General features: G+C 54.1%; 1 protein-coding gene across 2 annotated transcripts in view; it reads right to left on the bottom strand.

The window, feature by feature from the left end:
* Nucleotides 1-21,747, bottom strand: part of LOC144951929 (uncharacterized) — a 36,769-nt gene that overhangs the window by 12,363 nt on the left and 2,659 nt on the right. Inside the window, exon 1 of one of the 2 annotated variants that reach the window (XM_078882286.1) lies at nucleotides 6,714-7,664. The exons of the other annotated variant lie outside the window; for it this stretch is intronic. Coding sequence (XP_078738412.1) covers nucleotides 6,714-6,769 — 56 coding nt within the window. The 5' untranslated portion in view covers nucleotides 6,770-7,664. Of the gene's footprint in view, nucleotides 1-6,713; nucleotides 7,665-21,747 lie in introns of those variants that run through there. 2 annotated transcript variants of the gene reach the window in all.

Here is a 21,747-nt window from a genome sequence, read left to right as displayed (position 1 = left end):
GACCTAGGAGAGGCCCAGGACCGGTTCAGATAATCGTCACTGGTGTTGGTCGTGAGCAGGAATCCAACTCGGCCGTCGGGTTCTTAGCGCAACGCACCAACTGCTACACTAAAGGTCATAACAACACACTCGCCCACCCACCTACTCACTCACCCACCCACCCATCCACCCACTCACCCATCCACCCATCCACCCACTCACTCACCCATCCACCCATCCACCCATCCACCCATCCACCCCACCCACCCACTCATTCACTCACCCACCTACCTACCCACCCACTCACCTACCTACCCACCCACTCACTCACCCAACCACCTACCCACTCACCCACCCACCCACTCACTCACCCACCCACTCACTCACCCACCCACCCACCTACCCACCCACCCACCTACCCCCACTCACTCACCCACCCACCCACCTACCCCCACTCACTCACCCACCCACCCACCTACCCACCACCTCTTCTATCGCTACTACCGTGGCTACTGTTCACGTGAACTTCCCTCATTGATGCTTCCTCCACCCGTGTGATTTGACGACTCAGACGGAGACGCCGAGCGTCCCACTACCTCACCACCCCCACACCTGTGTTCGGCAAACCAACCACCCCCCAGGTTATGACACCGCTCACCCGCTCACCCGCCACACCGCAGGTCACTACAACAACAACAATAACAACAACTCTCTCCGGCCCATCGTTCCGATTCCCAAACGCTCCGACGATTCAAGAAAAGGGCGAATTTGATTCCCATCCAAGAGAAAGATTCACCGGGCATCAAGCGAATATCACGGGGGGGGGGGGGGCGGGTGCCGTGACGCACCCCGTCAATGCACTGCGGTTTGCGGCGGTGAGAATGTCCGTCCGGCTCGCGCGGTTAAGCTGCCGGAGAAACAAAAAAACCCCATCGCACCGGGGTGAGTCAGCGAACTCGAGCGGGACAAAGCGGCGTGACGGGGGTGGGGGGCTTGCGGACGCGGAGTAGACGGGAGAGATGGGGGAAGACGTGGGGTGGCTCGGAGGGTGAACTGGGAGACACGGCGAGGTGCGAGACATGGGTGAGACACGGGGTACACATTGGGGTAAGAGAGACACGAGATGACACAGAGAGAGAGGCAGGAGAACGCACGGAGAGACGGGAGAACTGGGGAAGACACGGGGTGGCTCGGAGGGCGAACTAGGGAGACAAGGCGAGGTGCGAGACATTGAGAGACACGGGGGGTCACATTGGGGGTAAGAGAGACACGAGATGACACAGATTCGTATTTGTCGGGTCACCGTTAAAAACAACCACTCCCCCCCCAAAAAACCACACCCCCCCCCCAAAAACAACCACCCCCCCCCAAAAACAACCACCCCCCCCAAAACAACCACCCCCCCAAAAACAACCACCCCCCCCCCCAAAACAACCACCCCCCCCAAACCACCCCCCCCCCAAAACCAACCACTCCCGTTAATTGCGAATCGACTCAAGGCAGCGTTGCAATGTGACCTTGGCACCCCAGAAACGGCACCCCCCTCCCCCACCCCTCGCCCACCCCGGAAGATGATGTCATAGAACAACTGCCGAAGTAACCTTCGCATGTGCCCCAACCCCCTTTGTTGTCCACGCCACAGGGCAGCACGGATTTTATTACACATAGATGCTCGCGCGCGCGCGCGCGGGGCTCACTCTCACGCGGTGCAAAGTGGGTCATCAGGTAGCACCGGCAAGCTGGAATTGAGCCAAATTCGTTGGGAATAATGACCGCGTGGATTGCCAAAGAAGGTCAACTGCGAAGATGGAAGCCTGCGAATGAGCTCGAGGTGTGTCGGGCAGCTAAGGCTGCTGGCCAAACTCAACTCTCTTTGTTTTCTTCTTGGTTCTTTCGGTAAAGTCACGTAGAAGGGAAATAATAACGTAATAAAAAATACAATTCTCACGACGTTTCGGCCACAACGCAAGCAGCCGTCCTCAAGTGAAGAACAGGTCTGTCGGAAAGACAGCAACATTCAGACGCTGTCTTTCCGACAGACCTGTTCTTCACCTGAGGACCGGCTGCTTGCGTTGTGGCCGAAACGTCGTGAGAATTGTATTTTATTATGTTTTATTTTTATAATTTTATTATTTCCCTTCTACGTGACTTTACCGAAAGAACCAAGAAGATGAATACCTGCAGTCACGAAAGCTTTAAATCGAAATTCACCTCTCTTTGTTTTACTTTACGCAGGTAAAGGCCTCGCTGAGCTACGATTTAGCAGCTCTAGAAGCGAGCTGGCGATCACAATATGATTGCTCAACGAAGTGATCTTATCATCGTCGTCGTGTGGAAATGTCTAGCAGGAGCCAAATACACTAAAAGCAAGGTGTTGATTCTACGCGTGCAGGGGAAAAACCGGAGGACACAGAGAAAAATCGTACGGCGACCACGGGGAGAGAAAGGCACGCAAACTAAAAATATACAGCAGCAGCAGGCGGTCAGGGTTGGGATCGAACCCACGACCTCCTGTACACCAGGCGAGGTAGTTAACATCTCCTAGCCACCGTGATGATGATGAGACACGCAAACTCCAAATGTACAGCAGCAGCAGGCGTCAGGGTCGGGATCGAACCCACGACCTCCTGCGTACCAGGCGAGGTAGTCAACATCTCCTAGCCACCGTGATGGTGATGAGAGACAAACTCCAAATATACAGCAGCAGGCGTCAGGGTCGGGATTGAACCCACGACCTCCTGTACACCAGGCGAGGTAGTCAACATCTCCTAGCGCCCCAATGTGGTGGCTCATAAAAAGCCAGGCGAAGGCAGAGGTCGCAACCGGGTACCCGACACCCGTACCCTACCCGATACTCGGAGATGGGGGGAGATGGGGGGAGATGGGAGGGTGGGGAGATGGGGGGGGGGAGATGGGGGGAGATGGGGGGAGATGGGAGGGTGGGGAGATGGGGGGGGGAGATGGGGGGAGGGAGATGGGGGGGGGGGAGATGGGGGGGAGATGGGGGGGGGGAGATGGGGGGGAGATGGGGGGGGGAGATGGGGGGGGAGATGGGGGGGGGGAGATGGGGGGGAAGATGGGGGGGGATGGAGGGGGGGAGATGGGGGGGGGAGATGGGGGGGAGGGAATTTCATTCCTCGTCCCCGAAATCCATGCCAACCACGCTACAATAGGGTACTGTAACATCCATTCATTCATTAAATGCGATTCTTACTCTCACGGTAGCTGCAAGTAGTGTGCAGGGAGACGTTTTTGTTGTTGTTTTTGCAAATGCCTGATAATTCTTGGTTCTTTCGGAAAGTCTCGTAGAAGGGAAATAATAAAATAATAAAAATAAAGCATAATAAAATACAATTCTCACGACGTTTCGGCCACAACGCAAGCAGCCGTCCTCAGGTGAAGAACAGGGCTGTCGGAAAGACAGCGTCTGAATGAAGTGACTTTACCGAAAGAACCAAGAAGATGAATCCCTGCTAGTCACGAACGCTTTAAATCGAAGTTTAACTGCCTGATAATTGTTCAGTAATAATAAAGAGAGCAAATCGGTCGTTTTTAAATCCATTATATTAAGTTCACTTGCTTGCTTGCTTAGGACCGTGCAAAACTTTCGGTCGTTTTTTAACCCACTTCCCGTGATCCAATCGAGCTGACATTTTGCACACAGACTCGTTGTGCGTGACAATTTATTTTCGCGAAAATTTTTTTCCAAAATTTTCCACTTTTTAGGGAAAAAAAAAATTCATATTTAATTTAAAATACCAATGTGATAAAAATGAAACTCTTACTCAAGAAAAACAGAAATGAATAATAAAATAAAACCAATGCCACGCATATAAAGGATTTATAGTGAAAAACTTTGTTTTTACGGGTTAATTTTTTTTCTTCCAATTGCGCTTTCCCGCGTGCCGTCCAATTAGCCTCACGTGGACTTGTCAAAGCCCCACGGGATGCAGAGCTGCGTTGGCAAGCGATGGCCTCGAACCGAAAAGCAAAAAAAAAATTTGGGGGGTAAAAATAAATATCCGGGAGGTTTGCACCGCACGTGGCAATTCGTGGAATCGTTCGGGATGGGGCGAAATTATCTTGCAGGTATGCAGCGTCATCACCGTCGGGCATTTTCGATCCACTGCTGGATAAAGAGCCTCTCTAAGCCACCGCCCTCTCACAAATCCAACAATTCAACCTGCACCAGCGCAAGGAGCTGGTTCCATCGCTCCATCTCCTCGGTGATGGTCGGCCTCTCCGACGCGTTCCATTCACCATCATCACCACTATCATCACGACCATCATCACCATCGTCACCATCATTATCACGACCATCATCACCATCATCACGACCATCATCATCACCACCATCACCATCATCACGACCATCATCATCACCATCATCACGACCATCACCATCATCACGACCATCACCATCATCACGACCATCATCATCATCACGACCATCATCATCACCATCATCATCACGACCATCATCATCACCATCATCACGACCATCATCATCACCATCATCATCATCATCACGACGATCATCATGACCATCATCATCATCACCATCATCACCACCATCACCATCATCACCACCATCACCACCACCATCATCACCATCATCACCACCATCACTATCATCACCACCATCACCATCATCACGACCATCACCTACATCACCATCATCATCACCATCATCACCATCATCACCACCATCATCATCACGACCATCACCACCATTATCATTATTATCATCACCATCATCATCACAATCATCACGACCATCACCATCATCACGACCATCATCATTATTATCATCACCACCATCACGACCATCACTATCATCACCATCAGATGCGCCTCCGCGGCCGTCTGGAACGTTCTGCCTTCCAACATTAGGACGCCACTGGAGCCATGCACTTTTGAAAACGAATTTCTTGAGAGCTGATGTTTGTGTTTAGTTTCTTACCCCCCCCCCCGCCGCACCTCCAATTAGCCACGGTTGGCTACGTACGGTGCGAAAAGAGTTCAACATACACAAGTGCCACCACCCATCATCATCGATAATATAATCATAGTCACGGCTCAAAGTATGGATAATCCATCATCACCACCACCACCACCACCCACCCACCTACAGTTTCTACACCCAAGTCTTGGCGTGCACATTTTTATTGGACCATATACCAATGTTCCGGGCAGGTGGTACAACCGGCTAATCCTGTAATTACTGGGAGATTTGCCAGCCCTGGGCCTAGACAAGTCGGTGCCACGATGGCCATCGGTAAGAGCGAATGACGTTTACGGGATCAGGGGTGGTGGAGCCACGGGTGACTGCGGTTGCCACGCGTCCCGGTTTTCCAAGGGATGTTCCCGGCTTGGGTTGGGTCAACCAGCCGGTTCATCTTCTTGGTTCTTTCGGTAAAGTCACGTAGAATGGAAATGATAAAATAATAAAAATAAAACATAATACAATAATTCTCACGACGTGAAACCTGTTCTCCACCTGAGGACGGTTGCTTGCGTTTTGGCCGAAACGTCGTGAGAATTATTTTGTTATGTTTTATTTTTATTGTTTTATTATTTCCATTCTACGTGACTTTACCGAAAGAACCAAGAAGATGAATCCCTGCAGTCACGAAAGCTTTAAATCGAAATTTAACCGGCCGGTTCTTTGGAATTCTAGATTTTATTTTATTTCTATTATTATTTCTATCATTTTATTATTTAATTTTCATATTTATTTTTATTTTTGCCTACGTGACTTTACCGAAAAAATCTAAGAGTATGGGTTCTTTGGAAGTCTATCAGCCTTGTTTTTTTTTCATTAAAGTGCCAATTTTGCTTAAAAATCCACCACTTAAGACGCTGCGATTCTTGGCTCCAGCTGTTCCGATATCTTCTTAACCGCCTGCGCACGGCATACACCGGTTGCGCGCGTGGACTGAAAAAGGTGGCAACCGTACCGATGATGATGGGGGGGAGGGGAGGCGGTGAAATCAGGGGCATCAGTCCCTTTCGTGAGCCACGGGCCCACGGGTGGGCTAAGTCGTGGAGCCAAAGCGTAGCGATTCTGGCGTCAGATGTGGGTTGTTCCGTCCACCGTTTATCGTTCATTAATCGCTGGCCTAGTTGTGGGTAAGGGGACGGGGCGGTACGGTGCGCCAAGGTTTTGAAAGAAAGAAAACAACGCGCACCGTACGAGGAAGAGATAACGTTCAAAGCGCCGCCGCCGCACAGATGGATTCAAGAATCCGGCGCGTGCTTTGCTTCAATCTGCTGGCCCGTCTCGCGGCTCTGCGCGCCTTACAACGGCCCCTGCAGTTTCCCCACTTGCAATCCTCCTCCTCCTCCCCACCCCATGCAATTGATCAGCAGGCTCAAAAGAGCTTTACGGCGCATCGGATTCCTCCAGGATGAACGCAGATTCCGATCGGGGGCCGCGCTTAGGTTTTAGGCGGTACGAGGGAGATGGAGCGAAACTTTCAGGGCGAGTCGAACCCTAGGCAGAAGTAGGAGCAGCCGAATGTAAAAAACAAACCCACAAATATACAACCACAACACGAGAGACGGAGAAGGGCGGCCAGGTAAACCGCTGAACGTAGGCCGAACGTTCCCCGAATGCCGGCCCAACTTCGGCCGAACGTTGACCCAACGATGGCCCAACGTCGGCTCAACGTTGTCCCGACGTTGGCTGAACGTCGCGTTTACTGTGAAGGCGGAAGAAGACGCAGACTCACCTGAGCAGACTCTGAAAGGCTTTCTTGCTTGGGGTGCGTTGCAGGGCACTTGCCATGGTTGGTGGTTGGTGGTTGTAGTTGGTTGTGGCTGGTGGTGGTTGTGGTTGTTGGGGACACGGAGCGAAGGGAGAAGGGGGCCAAGTGGGACACGGAGACACGGGAGGGAGGGGGTACAGGACAGGGAGACACGGGAGGGAGGGGGGGAAGGTACAGGACTGGGAGACACGTGGAGACACGGGGGGACACGGGAGACTAACGGGGTTCAACTGCGAGTCCCAACCAGGTGAAGAGTCGATCACGGTGGGTCAAGAGAGACACAGCGGAGATAGACGGCGGTACATGGGGGGGGGACGAGTGGGGAGAGAGATGCACTGGGTGAGTGAGTTGGTGGGGGTGAGTGGTGGGTGAGTGGTGGGTGAGTGGTGGGTGGGTGAGTGAGTGGAGTGAGTGGTGGGTGAGTGAGTGGTGGGGTGAGTGGTGGGTGAGTGGTGGGTGAGTGAGTGAGTGAGTGGGGTGAGTGTGGTGGGTGAGTGGTGGGTGAGTGAGTGGTGAGCGAGTGGTGGGTGAGTGTGGGTGAGTGAGTGGTGGGTGAGTGAGTGAGTGAGTGGTGGGTGAGTGGTGGGTGAGACGAGGCTGGTAACCAGCAGCACAAAGGCGCCGGGACTGCCTGCAGGGAGGGTAAAGGAACGCTCTCTCTCTCTCGCCCTCTCCGCTCTCCTCCAATGGCTGCTGAAGTTACTCTCCACTCGCTCTCTCGCTTCTTATTCGCGGCGCCACGAACGAGCCTCGGCCGAGAAGGGCAGCGAACAACAACAGCAACAACAGCAAACAAACAACAGCAGCAGCAGCTCCAAATCCGGAGCGCGGCGAGTGTACGGCACGGCACAAACTCCTCCACCACAAAAGCAGCACTCCCCGTACACTCCACGTGCAGTCCCTCCCTCATCCACCAATCTCCTCACCCCCCCTCCTCCTCCTCTCATCCCCACCCTCTCATCTCTCTCCCCCCCATCCCCCTCGACAGCTCTCCCCCTCCTCCACCACCTCACGGCTTCTCCCTGAGTCAGCTGCAAAGACCCCCCCCCCACACACACCCCTCTCAGCCACTCCACTTGCAAAGCTTGCCTCTCTCCCTTCCCTCCCTCTCCTCTCATTTTTCTCTCTCTCCATCATCTCCCTCCCTCCCCTCTCTCTCTCTCTCTCCATCATCTTCCTCCATCATCTCCCTCCCTCCCCTCTCTCTTTTTTTTTGGAAACAAGAAGATGCTCGGTGTATTCGGCACTTTGCTTCGTTCATCATTTCGTAATTTTTTTTTAAATAATAACTTTGCTTTATGTAAACCCCCACCTCTCGCTCACTCTCTCGCTCACTCCATCATCTCCCTCCATCAGCTCCCTCCCTCTCTCTCCATCATCTTCCTCCATCAGCTCCCTCCCTCCCCACTCTCTCTCTCTCCATCATCTCCCTCTCCTCTCTCTTCTGAAGCGTTCGCTCGTCACCGTGCCGTGCGCGATGACCACCACCACCACGTGGCTTTTCTTTCGTGTTGTGCGCGGTGCTTTTAGCGCCACAGCGCGTGGATTTGTAGCGTTAATATTTCATTTGTGTTTGCTGGTGACTTTTTGTGTTTCTAATCGAAATCGCCTCCAGTGCTGTTGCTGCTGGCGGCAATAAAAGTTGTTTAAAAGTCTCCCCATCATCTCTCTCCCCCTCCCCTCTTTCTCTCTCTCATCATCTCTCTCTTTTCCCCTCTTTTTTTTCAATAGTCCACGGTTTGTATCTCCTTCGTCACCCAATGGAACCCGCAAGCTTTGCTCACACTCTCCCACTCGCCATCACATGGCATAGATCTCCCCCTCCCCCCGTATCGCCTTCGACAGACTTTTCACTGCAAGTTCTGTTGGCGAGCATTCAGTTCAGTCCATGTATTAGGCATTGCCCTGTGAGCAGAGGTCGCAAACGGGTTTTGATTCCTTACCCGTACCCGGCCGCACCAGGGTCGCAAACGGGTACCCGTACCCGGCCGGGTACGGGTATCGGGTACCTGATTGCGACCTCTGGGATGAAGCCATGTTGCAGGCGCGGGTGGGTTGATTCTAGGAACTTGAATTGTGAGAAGAGACAAGACGTTGGGAAATGAGTGACAAATGGTGACTCACCAGTGACTCACGGCCTACCCGTACCCGTTCCCGGCCGCACCATTGTCGCAAACTGGTACCCGTACCCGGCCGGATACGGCTAGCCGGGTATCGGGTAGGGTACGGGTATCGGGTACCCGGTTGCGACCTCTGCCTGTGAGCCACTCGGCTCTTGAATCGGGTGCAATCGCCACAAACAGAAACGTGAAAAGCAGCAACCCGTGAAGGTCGGCGGGAATGACACGTGACGCCGCTTGCCATGGCCCCGAAAAACCACGACCGGCCGCCTTTGTCTCCCCACTGCCGATTATTACACAACCGCGCCATGAAGTCATTTGAGGCCAAGTCGACCTAGAGGGGGGCCAGGGTCCAGGACCGCTTCACGATAATCGTTACCGGTGGTGGCGGTGGTGGTGATGGCGGTCGTGGTGTCCGTGGTGGTGGTGGTATTGGTGGTGGTGGTGGCGATGGGTGGTGGCGGTGGCGGCGGTGGTGGTGTTGGTGGTGGTGGTATCGGTGGTGGCGGTGGCGATGGGTGGTGGTGGCGGCGGTGGTGGGTGGTGGTGGCGGCGGTGGGCGGTGGTGGCGGTGGTGGTGGCGATGAGTGGTGGTGGTGGCGGTGGTGGTGGCGGCGGTGGTGGTGGCGATGGCGGTGGTGGTGGCGGCGGTGGCGGCGGCGGTGGCGGCGGTGGTGGCGGCGGTGGTGGCGGTGGTGGCGGCGGCGATGGGTGGTGGCGGTGGTGGTGGTGGCGGTGGTGGCGGCGACATCATCATAGTCGTCGTCGTCATCATCATCATCATAATAATCGTCGTCATCGTCGTCACTTTTCATGCCATCCGTTGTGACCGTTGGTGTACCTGCTTTGACAAGAACACGTCCCCTAACTGGGTTCACGTGGACCAATGGTCGAGACTAAGCACGGAGTCACAGCCAAAGTGGTGAGCGACAAAACAACTCCACCGTGGAGGAGGACATCTGTCGAAAAAGAGCTTTACAGCTCATCGGATTCATATTCTTAGTTTTTTTCGGTAAAGTCACGTAGGTAACAAATCAAAATTAATAAAAGTAAAATAAACATAAAATAAAAATCACGACGTTTCGGAGGCAACACAAGCTTCCGTCTTCAGGTGGAACCGTCACAGCACGCTTGCTGTAATCAAGTAAATGAGAGATTCCAAGGGATACTACTCCGTATGTATACTGGTTGAGGGGAGGGGGATGGATCAGGACCGGCCCACTTTTATTATTACGGTAAGGTGCGGCTTGAGACTACGGCTAGTCTACAACCAGTATATATACGGGCTAGTATCCCTTGGAATCTCTCATTTACTTGATACAGCAAGCGTGCTGTGACGGTTCCACCTGAAGACGGAAGCTGGTGTTGCCTCCGAAACGTCGTGATTTTTATGTTATGCTTATTTTACTTTTATTAATTTAGATTTTTTACCTACGTGACTTTACCGAAAAAACCTAAGAATATGAAGACTTGCAGTCACGAAAGCTTCAAATCTAGAACTCATCGGATTCCTCCGGTACGAATATTTCATCTGCTTCTGATTTTGATTCAACTTGATCGTGCCTCGGAAGGAGAGACCCTCCGTCCTTCATCCAGCAGTGGATTGACCATGGCTCGATGATGACGGTGGTAATCGATGATGATGATGACGGTGGTGATGATGGTGGTGGATTTCCGACCGCGTTAGCCGAGTGTGCTCTCTTTGAATTAAAACCACGTGCTCGCATCTCTACGCACTTACTGATGCACCACCACCATCATCATCACAGCGACCACCTTTGGACCTGGCACGCGCGCGTGTTTGTTCACCCGTGCGCCGACGATTATCATCTGCGACCGGTGCTGGGCCTCCCCTAGGTCGACTCAGCAGCAAACGAATACCCGGTGCGGTGTGTAAACATCGCCACTTTGGGGAGACAAAGGCGGTCCGGCGGTGGTGCTAGTCACCCACCACTTCGTGTGCCACCGTGCCGGCCTTCATAGGTTCTGCTGCTGCTACTCGCTAATGGCACTTGCCGCAACAGCCTGTCACAGGCTACATGGGGGAGCTTTGTCTTTGTTAGCCTGATAGGGGGAGCGGTGGCGCAGTGGTTAGCGCCCCGAGCTGCACACAATGGGATTTTTAATTCGTGCAGGATTTTGTTCAGTCACACATCTGTTCAGGGTTTCGTTGAGGCTTCGGGTTTATGATCTTGTAAGGCGCTGGGAGGCCACGTGTTGTGCGTGCGTCAATGGTACCGTATAAAAGTCATAAAATAACGTGTTTCACATTTATTCATATGTAGTTATTTGTTTACCCCATCGCCCCTCTTTTTTAATCTCTCTATTTAGCACTCCTATCGTGTTCTTTGTTGTTGTAACTTCCTGACCCCCATCACCCAACGCCCCCCCACCCCGTGCCCAGGCTGGACAGGCATCTGTGAAACAAAGATCAATCATTCCTTCGGCGGAGTCTAAACTTAAATAAATAAATATTCCGGTTGTGGTTCTGAAAGCTTTCGGGTTTCGTGGATTTGGTCAACGACCGCTGCCCCCTCGACGACTCCTTAGAGCACGGGGACAGGGGGGGGGATCGGCAAACGAATTAACACGCCGAGAAATGTTTTTGAATGTGGTGAATACAAGAACGGTGGTGGGGTTGGTGGGACCTTATTGGTGGTGGTGGTGGGACCTCAACGGAAGTGGTGATGGTGGTGGGACCTCAACGGTGGTGGTGATGGTGGTGGTGGGACCTCAACGGAAGTGGTGATGGTGGTGGGACCTTATTGGTGGTGGTGGTGGGACCTCTACAGAAGTGGTGATGGTGGTGGTGGTGGGACCTCAACGGAAGTGGTGATGGTGGTGGTGGTGGGACCTCAACGGAAGTGGTGATGGTGGTGGTAGTGGGACCTCAACGGAAGTGGTGATGGTGGTGGTGGTGGGACCTCAACAGAAGTGGTGATGGTGGTGGTGGTGGGACCTCAACGGCGGTGGTGGTGGGACCTTATTGGTGGTGGTGGTGGGACCTCAATGGAAGTGGTGATGGTGGTGGTGGTGGGACCTCAACGGAAGTGGTGATGGTGGTGGTGGTGGGACCTCAACAGAAGTGGTGATGGTGGTGGTGGTGGGACCTCAACGGTGGTCGTGGTGGAACCTCAACAGTGGTGGTGGGACCTCAACAGTGGTGGTGGTGGTGGAACCTCAACAGTGGTGGTGGGACCTCAACGGCGGTGGTGGTGGTGGTGGGACCTCAATGGCGGTGATGGTGGTGGTGGTGGGACCTCAACGGAAGTGGTGATGGTGGTGGTGGTAGGACCTCAACGGTGGTGGTGGTGGGACCTCAACAGTGGTGGTGGTGGTGGTGGGACCTCAACAGTGGTGGTGGTGGTGGGACCTCAATGGCGGTGGTGGTGGTGGTGGTGGGACCTCAACGGCGGTGGTGGTGGTGGGACCTCAACGGCGGTGGTGGTGGGACCTCAATGGCGGTGGTGGTGGTGGGACCTCAATGGCGGTGGTGGTGGGACCTCAATGGCGGTGGTGGTGGTGGTGGGACCTCAATGGCGGTGATGGTGGTGGGACCTCAACGGAAGTGGTGATGGTGGTGGTGGTGGGACCTCAACGGTGGTGGTGGTGGGACCTCAACAGTGGTGGTGGTGGGACCTCAATGGCGGTGGTGGTGGTGGTGGGACCTCAACGGCGGTGGTGGTGGGACCTCAATGGCGGTGGTGGTGGTGGGACCTCAATGGCGGTGGTGGTGGGACCTCAATGGCGGTGGTGGTGGTGGGACCTCAATGGCGGTGGTGGTGGTGGTGGTGGGACCTCAACGGCGGTGGTGGTGGTGGTGGGACCTCAACGGCGGTGGTGGTGGTAGTGGGACCTCAATGGCGGTGGTGGTGGTGGGGCCTCAATGGCGGTGGTGGGACCTCAATGGCGGTGGTGGTGGTGGTGGGACCTCAATGGCGGTGGTGGTGGTGGTGGGACCTCAATGGCGGTGGTGGTGGTGGGACCTCAACGGCAGTGGTGGTGGTGGTGGGACCTCAACGGCGGTGGTGGTGGTGGTGGGACCTCAATGGTGGTGGTGGTGGTGGGGCCTCAATGGCGGTGGTGGTGGTGGTGGGGCCTCAATGTTGGTGGTGGTGGGACATCAACAACGGTGGTGGTGGTGGTGGTGGGACCTCAATGGTGGTGGTGGTGGGGCCTCAATGTCGGTGGTGGTGGGGCCTCAATGGCGGTGGTGGTGGTGGGACCTCAACGGCGGTGGTGGTGGGGCCTCAATGGCGGTGGTGGTGGTGGGACATCAACAACGGTGGTGGTGGTGGGACTTTAATAAAACAAGGGTCACGAAGCAGCAGGGCCCTTCAAGAGGCCGCACGGCAACTCCCGAGCCGAGAGAGTTTTGTCCGAACACCCCCCCCCCCGCCTTGGTGCCAGGGCGCATCCAATCCAGAGCCGCCACCCTGCCCTGCGCTTTGAGCTCACGAATTATTTCCTCCGGAGCGCTTTCATCCGCCTCGCTCATCGCCTCCCATCGTCGACGCGGGACGTCAAGCGGCCACGTGTCGTTTGTACTTTTGCTACGAGCCACGATCACTCCACCGCTGGCTGGAGGCCACCAGTCGTCCTGCCGCTCACCGTCTCTCTCCCTCTCTCTCGCGCACTCTCTTTCCCCGCGACGGCTCCTTGCCACGTAGCGACCCTCCCCGGCTACTCCTGCGCCCCGAGCTCATTTGTTCGCTCCATCTCCGCGTTCGGAGGGGCTCTCGGCACGTGCGTTCATCTCTCCCCTCCCAACCGCCTCTTCAACCTTCGGCTGCCACTCCGTCGTTAGTCTCGACCATCGGCGGCCATCGCCAGAGACGTGTGCAGTTCGCGTGACGTTACCCACTACTCCGCGTCACCGCATCGCCTGCACGCGCGTTTCGCCAAGCGATCGCCGCGGGTGACGTCAGCGGCACGGCACGGCACGGCTTCCGCAGTGGAAAAAAAATGTTGGCTTACTCCTGAGCCGAGCCGGGCTGGCTCGGTTGCGCCAGTGGGAAAGAGGTAACACGGTAGGCGCGCGTGTCGTGATTGTGTGCGGTGTGCGCCCGTAACGTCGCGAGCTTTTATAAGTCACTAAAAAAAAACCTCACTAAGCGAACTCTGAATCTGATTTGGGGAAGCGAAAACAATCTATATACACGTAGTAAAATATAATCATAGTAGTATTATTATTAAATCCGACGCCAGAGAATGAGGTCAGACAGCATGACAGCAGAATAAAGTTTACAATCTACAATCCTGCAACCTCGGCTAGCAACCGAAACCAGGTTGCTCAATCCCACGCGGAAGGGACGGATGAACACGAAGATTAGGTGCCAGGCAACGACCACACAATGGCCCAAAACACGCACACAACACACACCACAACACGCACACCACACACACACACACCACACAACACACGGAACACACACACCACATGCACACCACACCACACGCACACCACACGCACACCACATGTACATCACACACACCACACGCACACACCACACGCACAACACACACAGAACACACACACACACCACATGCACACAACACACCAACACAACACACACACCACACACACAACAACACACACACAACACACACCACAACACGCACACCACACACACACACACCACACAACACACGGAACACACACACCACATGCACACCACACCACACGCACACCACATGTACATCACACACACCACACGCACACACCACACACACCACACGCACACAACACACACACCACACACACAACAACACACACAACAGCACACACACAACACAACACCACAACAACAACAGCAACTGTGGGTGGGGGGGGAGGGCACTAAGCGCAGCCCTGCAAGTGCGCGCCACCGCCAGCACGAAGTGGGCTGATCACCTCGGAGATATTAGTAACAGCCAAATCAGAATATTGATTTATTCTGCAGGAGGAATCCGATGTTGTTTCTTTCACAGGCGCACAGTTGGGGGCACGGGTTAAGAACATTGCAACAACAACAACTTTCAGTACAAAAACAACCACGATCGTGGTGCAAAGTACATGAAAGGCAAACAACTCAGCCAAACACAGGCCACAAATACAACATCTTCTTGGTTCATCTTCTTGGTTCTTTCGGTAAAGTCACGTAGAATGGAAATAATAAAATAACACAAATAAAACATAATAAAAGTAGCCGTCCTCAGGTGGAGAACAGGTCTGTCGGCCTTCAGACGCTGTCTCCTCGACAGACCTGTTCTCCACCTGAGGACGGCTGCTTGCGTTGTGGCCGAAACGTCGTGAAAATTATTATATTATGTTTAATTTTTATTATTTTATTATTTCCATTCAAGAACCAAGAATATGAATCCCTGCAGTCGCGAAAGCTTTAAATCGAAATCTTGGTTCTTTCGGTAAAGTCTACGTGACTTTACCGAAAGAACCAAGAAGATGAATCCCTGCAGTCACGAAAGCTTTAAATCGAAACAAATACAACACTCAACCATCCACATCCCAGCAGGTAAAGCCAACCGACGGTTATTAACTTGTTTCTCGGAAGCGACCTGGCGATCAAAAATGATAGTTCAATGAAGTGTGATTATCGTCGCGTGGAAATCAATAGGAGCGGCCACAAGAACTCCAAACGCATTTGGAAACCGACTTTCATGAGCCGCCAACAATGTCTGTGTGCAACGCTCGTGACGTCACTCCACGTCGATCAGCCCCCCCCCCTCATTAATAAACATGAGCAGGTGACGTCACTCCACATCGAACACCCCCCCCTCATTGATAATCATGAGCAGGTGACGTCACTCCACATCGAACAGCCCCCCTCATTAATAAACATGAGCAGGTGACGTCACTCCACATCGAACAGCCCCCTCATTGATAATCATGAGCAGGTGACGTCACTCTACATCGAACAGCCCCCCCTCATTAATAAACATGAGCAGGTGACGTCACTCCACATGGACCCCCCCCCTCATTAATAAACATGAGCAGGTGACGTCACTCCACATGTACCCCCCCTCATTAATAATCATGAGCAGGTGACGTCACTCCAAATGAACACGCCCACCTCCATTCATAATAATTAGCGGGTGACGTCACTCCACATGGGGGGGGGGGGGCGAGGCGCCTCCTCCCCCCTCCACGGCGTCAACTCACAACCCTCACTACAAAGGCAGAGCCCTCACGTCACGTGATCTCCGTCACGCTGTTGAGACATCAGAGTAAAAAGGACGTCGTGATGAACAGGGGATTATAACCTTCAAATGTAACGGTTCTGTGTCACGGCGCCCTTACAAATCGCACACGCATTGCTGCAATGAATATATCACGTCGCGGTCTGCTTTCCGCTTGCAAGTTTCAGATTTACTGCAATTCACCCGCGTCCTTGGACGGGCAAATAGGCGAGTGCTAAATGTGCAGGGAAAAAACCGGAGGACCTGGTAGAAAAACAATCCACGCGACCACGTGGTGAGAGAGAGAGACACCGCAAACTCCAAATATGCAGCAGGCGTGATCGAAGCCACGACCTCCTGCACACGAGGCGAGATAGTTAACATCTTCTAGCCACCGTGATGATGAGAGAGAGAGACACTGAAACTCCAAATATACAGCAGCAGGCGTCAGGGTCGGGATCGAACCCACGACCTCCTGTATACCAGGCGAGGTAGTTAACATCTCCAAGCCACCGTGATGATGATGAGAGATGCAAACTCCAAATATACAGCAGCAGGCGTCAGGGTCGGGATCGAACCCACGACCTCCTGTAGACCAGGCGAGGTAGTTAGCATCTCCTAGCCACGGCGGCGATTTCATTAGGACAAGCCCACTCCCCACTCATCGTCACCCCCCCCCCCCCTCTGTGCCACCAACAACAATCCGTGCCACTTTCAACAACAATCGGCCAGAGATCATCACCACACCCTGCGTCGCTCACCGCACCACCACCACCACCACCGTCATCACCACGAATCACTCTCGCCACGTCTCTCTATCCGCCACAGTTCGCACCGAGCGGAGCGTTCCACTCGATCTCCCCACCCGGCAGCGCCAATCACGCGTGCGCGCACCACGCGCACGGCAGACGATGCAGTCACTCTGCCCATCGCCTCCACTGCTCGATTTAAACCTCCACAATCACCCCCCCCCAACCACCCAGACCGTAATTGGCCCAGACATCAACTGGTAATCACACGTTGTCAATGGCAAGCCCCCATTGACTCACCGCTGCGTTGCCAGGGCTGTCAGGCTATGCCAGGGATGAGTAGGAATCTGGTTCCGACTTGTTTGGTACGTGTGTGCGTGTGTGTGTGTACGTATGTATACACACACACACACATGTATGGGGAGCGGTAGTGCAGCGGTTAGCGCGCTGCGCTATGAACCTGGCGACCCGGGTTCGATTCCCGCTCACGGCGAACACCAGTGACGATTATCTGAACCGGTCCTGGGCCTCCCCTAGGTCGACTCAGCCTCAAATGAGTACCTGGTGCGGTGTGTAAACATCGCCACTAGGGAGACAAAGGCGGTCGGGCGTGGTGCTGGCCACCCACCCCCTCGTGTACCGTTCCGGCCTTCATAGATGCTCGCTAACAGCACTTGCCCCTACAGTCTGTTAAGGCTATACGGGGGATCTTTATCTTTATCTTTATCTACGAGTGTGGGGAGCGGTAGTGTAGTGGTTAGCGCGCTGCGCTACGAACCCGCCGACCAGAGTTCGTCCTCAAGTGAAGAACAGGTCTGTCTAATGACTAATCCCATATCTGCATTTCCCATAAATATGCTAAATTCCACTGTTGATATGCAAATGTCTTAGTCAATGCGCCCTTCCTCCCCTAACCCAACTTAAATATACGCTGCCAAGCTTGGCGGTGTTCATTCAGACGCTGTCTTTCCGACAGCCCTGCTCTTCACCTGAGGACGGCTGCTTGCGTTGTGGGAGAATTGTATTTTATTATGTTTTATTTTTATTATTTTATTATTTCCCTTCTACGTGACTTTACCGAAAAAACCCAAGAAGAAAAAATAAATAGTTTCATAGTTTAGTGGCGGTTGTTGCTGTTATTGTTGTTGTTGTTTACACACCGAGTGAGTGAGCGCGACGGATGACGGACGGTGATGCAAAACATCGACGTTCGTCTCGACTGCTTTCCATTCAGGGCCCCCACCTCTTCATAGCCTTCGCAGACTGCTGGGGCAAGTGCTGCTAGCGAGCAGAAGCCTGCACGAACAATTTGCGGCTGAGTCGACCTAGGGGAGGCCCAGGACCAGCGCAGATAGCCGTCACCGGTGTTGGCCGTGGGCAGGGATCGAACTCGGGCGGGGTCGGGTTGGCAGCGGAGTGGATCGCGCAAACCGCTGCGCCACCGCTCCTCAGCAACACAAAGATCCCCCGTGTAGCCTTAACAGACTGTCGGGGCAAGTGCTGTTAGCGAGTAGCACCTATGAATGTCGGTACTGTGGCACACGAGGGGGTGGGTGGCCAGCACCACGCCCGGCCGCCTTTGTCTCCCCCAGTGGCGATGTTAACACACCGCGCCAGGTACTCATTTCAGGCTGAGTCGACCTAAATGTCACCTGGTGTTGGCCGTGAGCGGGAATCGAACCCGGGTGTGTTGGGAAGTAAACCCACAACATCTTCTTGGTTCTTTCGGTAAAGTCACGTAGAAGAAAAATAATAAAATAATAAAAATAAAACGTAATAAAATCATTCTCACGACGTTTCGGCCACAACGCAAGCAGCCGTCTTCAGGTGGAGAACAGGTCTGTCGAGAAGGCAGAGTCTGCCTTCTCGACAGACCTGTTCTCTTATTTTTATTATTTTATTATTTCCCTTCTACGTGACTTTACCGAAATAACCAAGAAGATGAATCCCTGCAGTCACGAAAGCTGTAAATCGAAAATTAAACCCACAACACTTCATGTTGGTGGGTTTACTCTCTCCAACTGCTGTACCAAGTCACAAATTGGCCACGTTCTGTTCACGTGACCCAACCTCCCTAGTTGGCCGTGTCGGGTGGTGGCGGGGTTTGACGACGCAGTCTAATTCACGCGATCTCACCCAAAAAACAACCTCTAATATGAATAAGATCGGTCGTGAAAGCCTCATCTCACTGCGTGTTAAACGGAGATTAATTCTCTCAAAACGCCCTTGTCCTCGGAAGCTGCTCCTACTAGACACTGCCACATATATATCCTGATTTATAAATTGATATGTCAGCTGTATTTTTACTTGCAAGAGAAAAAGGCACCGTGCTAACGCTGCACATTGAGAGTCGAGAGATATGGGGGTGGCGTTGGGCGAGTGTGGGGGTGGCGTGGGGGGGTGTGTGAGTGTGTGTGGGGGTGGCGTTGGGCGAGTGTGGGGGTGGCGTGGGGGGGTGTGTGAGTGTGTGTGGGGGTGGCGTTGGGCGAGTGTGGGGGTGGCGTGGGGGGGTGTGTGAGTGTGTGTGGGGGTGGCGTTGGGCGAGTGTGGGGGTGGCGTGGGGGGGTGTGTGAGTGTGTGTGGGGGTGGCGTTGGGCGAGTGTGGGGGTGGCGTGGGGGGGTGTGTGAGTGTGTGTGGGGGTGGCGTTGGGCGAGTGTGGGGGTGGCGTGGGGGGGTGTGTGAGTGTGTGTGGGGGTGGCGTTGGGCGAGTGTGGGGGTGGCGTGGGGGGGTGTGTGGAGGGGTGTTGGTGTGTGTGTGGGGGTGTGTGGGGATGTGTGTGAGTGTGTGTGGGGGTGTGTGTGGGGGTGTGTGTGGGGGTATGTGGGGGTGTGTGGGGATGTGTAGGGGTGGCGTGTGTGTGTGTGTGAGTGTGTGTGGGGATGTGTGTGTGTGGGTGTGTGTGGGGGTGTGTGTGGGGGTGTGTGTGGGGGTGTGTGTGGGTGTGTGTGTGTGTGGTGTGTGTGTGGGGATGTGTGTGAGTGTGTGTGGGGGTGTGTGTGGGGGTGTGTGTGGGGGTGTGTGGGGGTGTGTGGGGATGTGTAGGGGTGGCGTGTGTGTGTGTGTGAGTGTGTGTGGGGATGTGTGTGTGTGGGTGTGTGTGAGTGTGTGTGGGGATGTGTAGGGGTGGCATGTGTGTGTGTGGGTGTGTGGGGGTGTGTGTGGGTGTGTGTGGGTGTGTAGGGGTGTGTGTGTGTGGGTGTGTGGGGATGTGTGGGGGTGTGTGTAGGGGTGTGTGGGGGTGTGTGTGGGTGTGTGTGTGGGTGTGTGTGGGTGTGTAGGGGTGTGTGTGTGTGTGGGTGTGTGGGGATGTGTGTGTGTGAGTGTGTGTGGGGGTGCGTGGGGGTGGCGTGTAGTCAGGGTACATTGGGATGAATGTGCCCACTGGTGGATCGTGTGCCGTCATCAAGGTCACCGATCATCAGGGTCACGGGTCAAGGTCACCGGTCATCAGGGTCACTGGTCAAGGTCACCGGTGACCCTTGGCTGCCCCCATCCTCAGCGGCGACAGCGGTTCGGTAAATACCTCCGGACACGCGCCAAGACAAAGATCCCCCGGGTAGCCCACACAGGCGATCGGGGCAAGTGCCGTTCACGAGCAGCACCTATGAATTCTAGATTTGAAGCTTTCGTGACTGCAATGATTCATATTCTCAGGTTTTTTCGGTAAAGTCACGTAGGTAAAAACATTAAAATTAATGAAAGTAAAATAAAACAAAACAAAAATAAAATTCACGACGTTTCGGAGGCAACACAAGTCTCCGTCATCAGGTGGGACCGTCACAGCCGAATTAGCTGCATCAAGGCGGCTGTGACGGTCCCACCTGATGACGGAGACTTGTGTTGCCTCCGAAACGTCGTGAATTTTATTTTTGTTTTGTTTTATTTTACTTTCATTAATTTTAATGTTTTTACCTACGTGACTTTACCGAAAAAACCTGAGAATAAGCACCTATGAAGGCCGGCAACGGGACGCCAAGGGGTGGGTGGGTGGCCGATCAGCACCGCGCCCGACCGCCTTTATCTCCCCAGTGGCGATGATTGCACACCGCCCCAGGTGCTCATTTGAGGCCGAGTCGACTTAAGGGAGGCACGGGACCGGTTCGGATCATTCGCCGCAGTGAACCCCTTGCTTAATGAATGAGTGGATGGGTGAACGGGTGAGCGGGTGAATGTATGAGTGAGTGGGGGAGTGAGTGAGTTAGTGAATGGGTGAGTGAGTGAGTGGGACGGAGGGTGAGTGAGTGGGTGAGTGGATGAGTGATTAGGTGAGTGAGTGGGTGAGTGGATAAGTGAGTTAGTGAGTAAATGAGTGAGTGGTTAAGTGGATGCGAGGGTGAGTGAGTGGGTGGGTGGGAGGGAGGATGAGTTGATGAGTGGGTGATTGGGTGAGTGAGTGAGTGGGTGAGTGAGTGGCTGAGTGAGTGAGTGGGACGGTGAGTGAGTGGGTGGGAGGGTGAGTGAGTGGCTGAGTGAGTGGGAGGGTGAGGGAGGGAGTGAGTGGGAGGGGGAGTGAGTGGGAGGGTGAGTGAGTGGGTGAGTGAGTGGCTGAGTGAGTGGCTGAGTGAGTGGGAGGGTGAGGGAGTGGGTGAGTAAGTGGCTGAGTGAGTGGCTGAGTGAGTGAATGAGTGAGTGAATGGTTGAGTGAGTGGGAGGCTGAGTGAGTGGCTGAGTGAGTGAGTGGCTGAGTGAGTGGCTGAGTGAGTGAGTGGGTGAGTGAGTGGGTGAGTGAGTGGGTGAGTGGGAGGTTGAGGGAGTGGGTGGGTGGATGAGCGTGTGAGTTGGGGAGTCTTCAAGACAAAAAATGGTGAATGCGGAAAAATGGAGCGCGGCGCCGGCCCGGAGTTCGTGAGAGCCGCCGATTTAACAGATCGTCTCCGTAATCGTCGCAAACCCCACAGCGCCGTCACAGTGGGCCACGATTGCCGCTCCTGCTATCGTCGCCGGCATCGTC

This window comes from Lampetra fluviatilis, chromosome 64 (genome assembly GCF_964198595.1).
Source record: "Lampetra fluviatilis chromosome 64, kcLamFluv1.1, whole genome shotgun sequence".
In the NCBI taxonomy this organism is placed as follows: Eukaryota; Metazoa; Chordata; class Hyperoartia; order Petromyzontiformes; family Petromyzontidae; genus Lampetra; species Lampetra fluviatilis.
The sequence above is the reverse complement of the archived record's forward strand: the minus strand, read 5'-3'. Positions and strand labels throughout refer to the sequence as shown.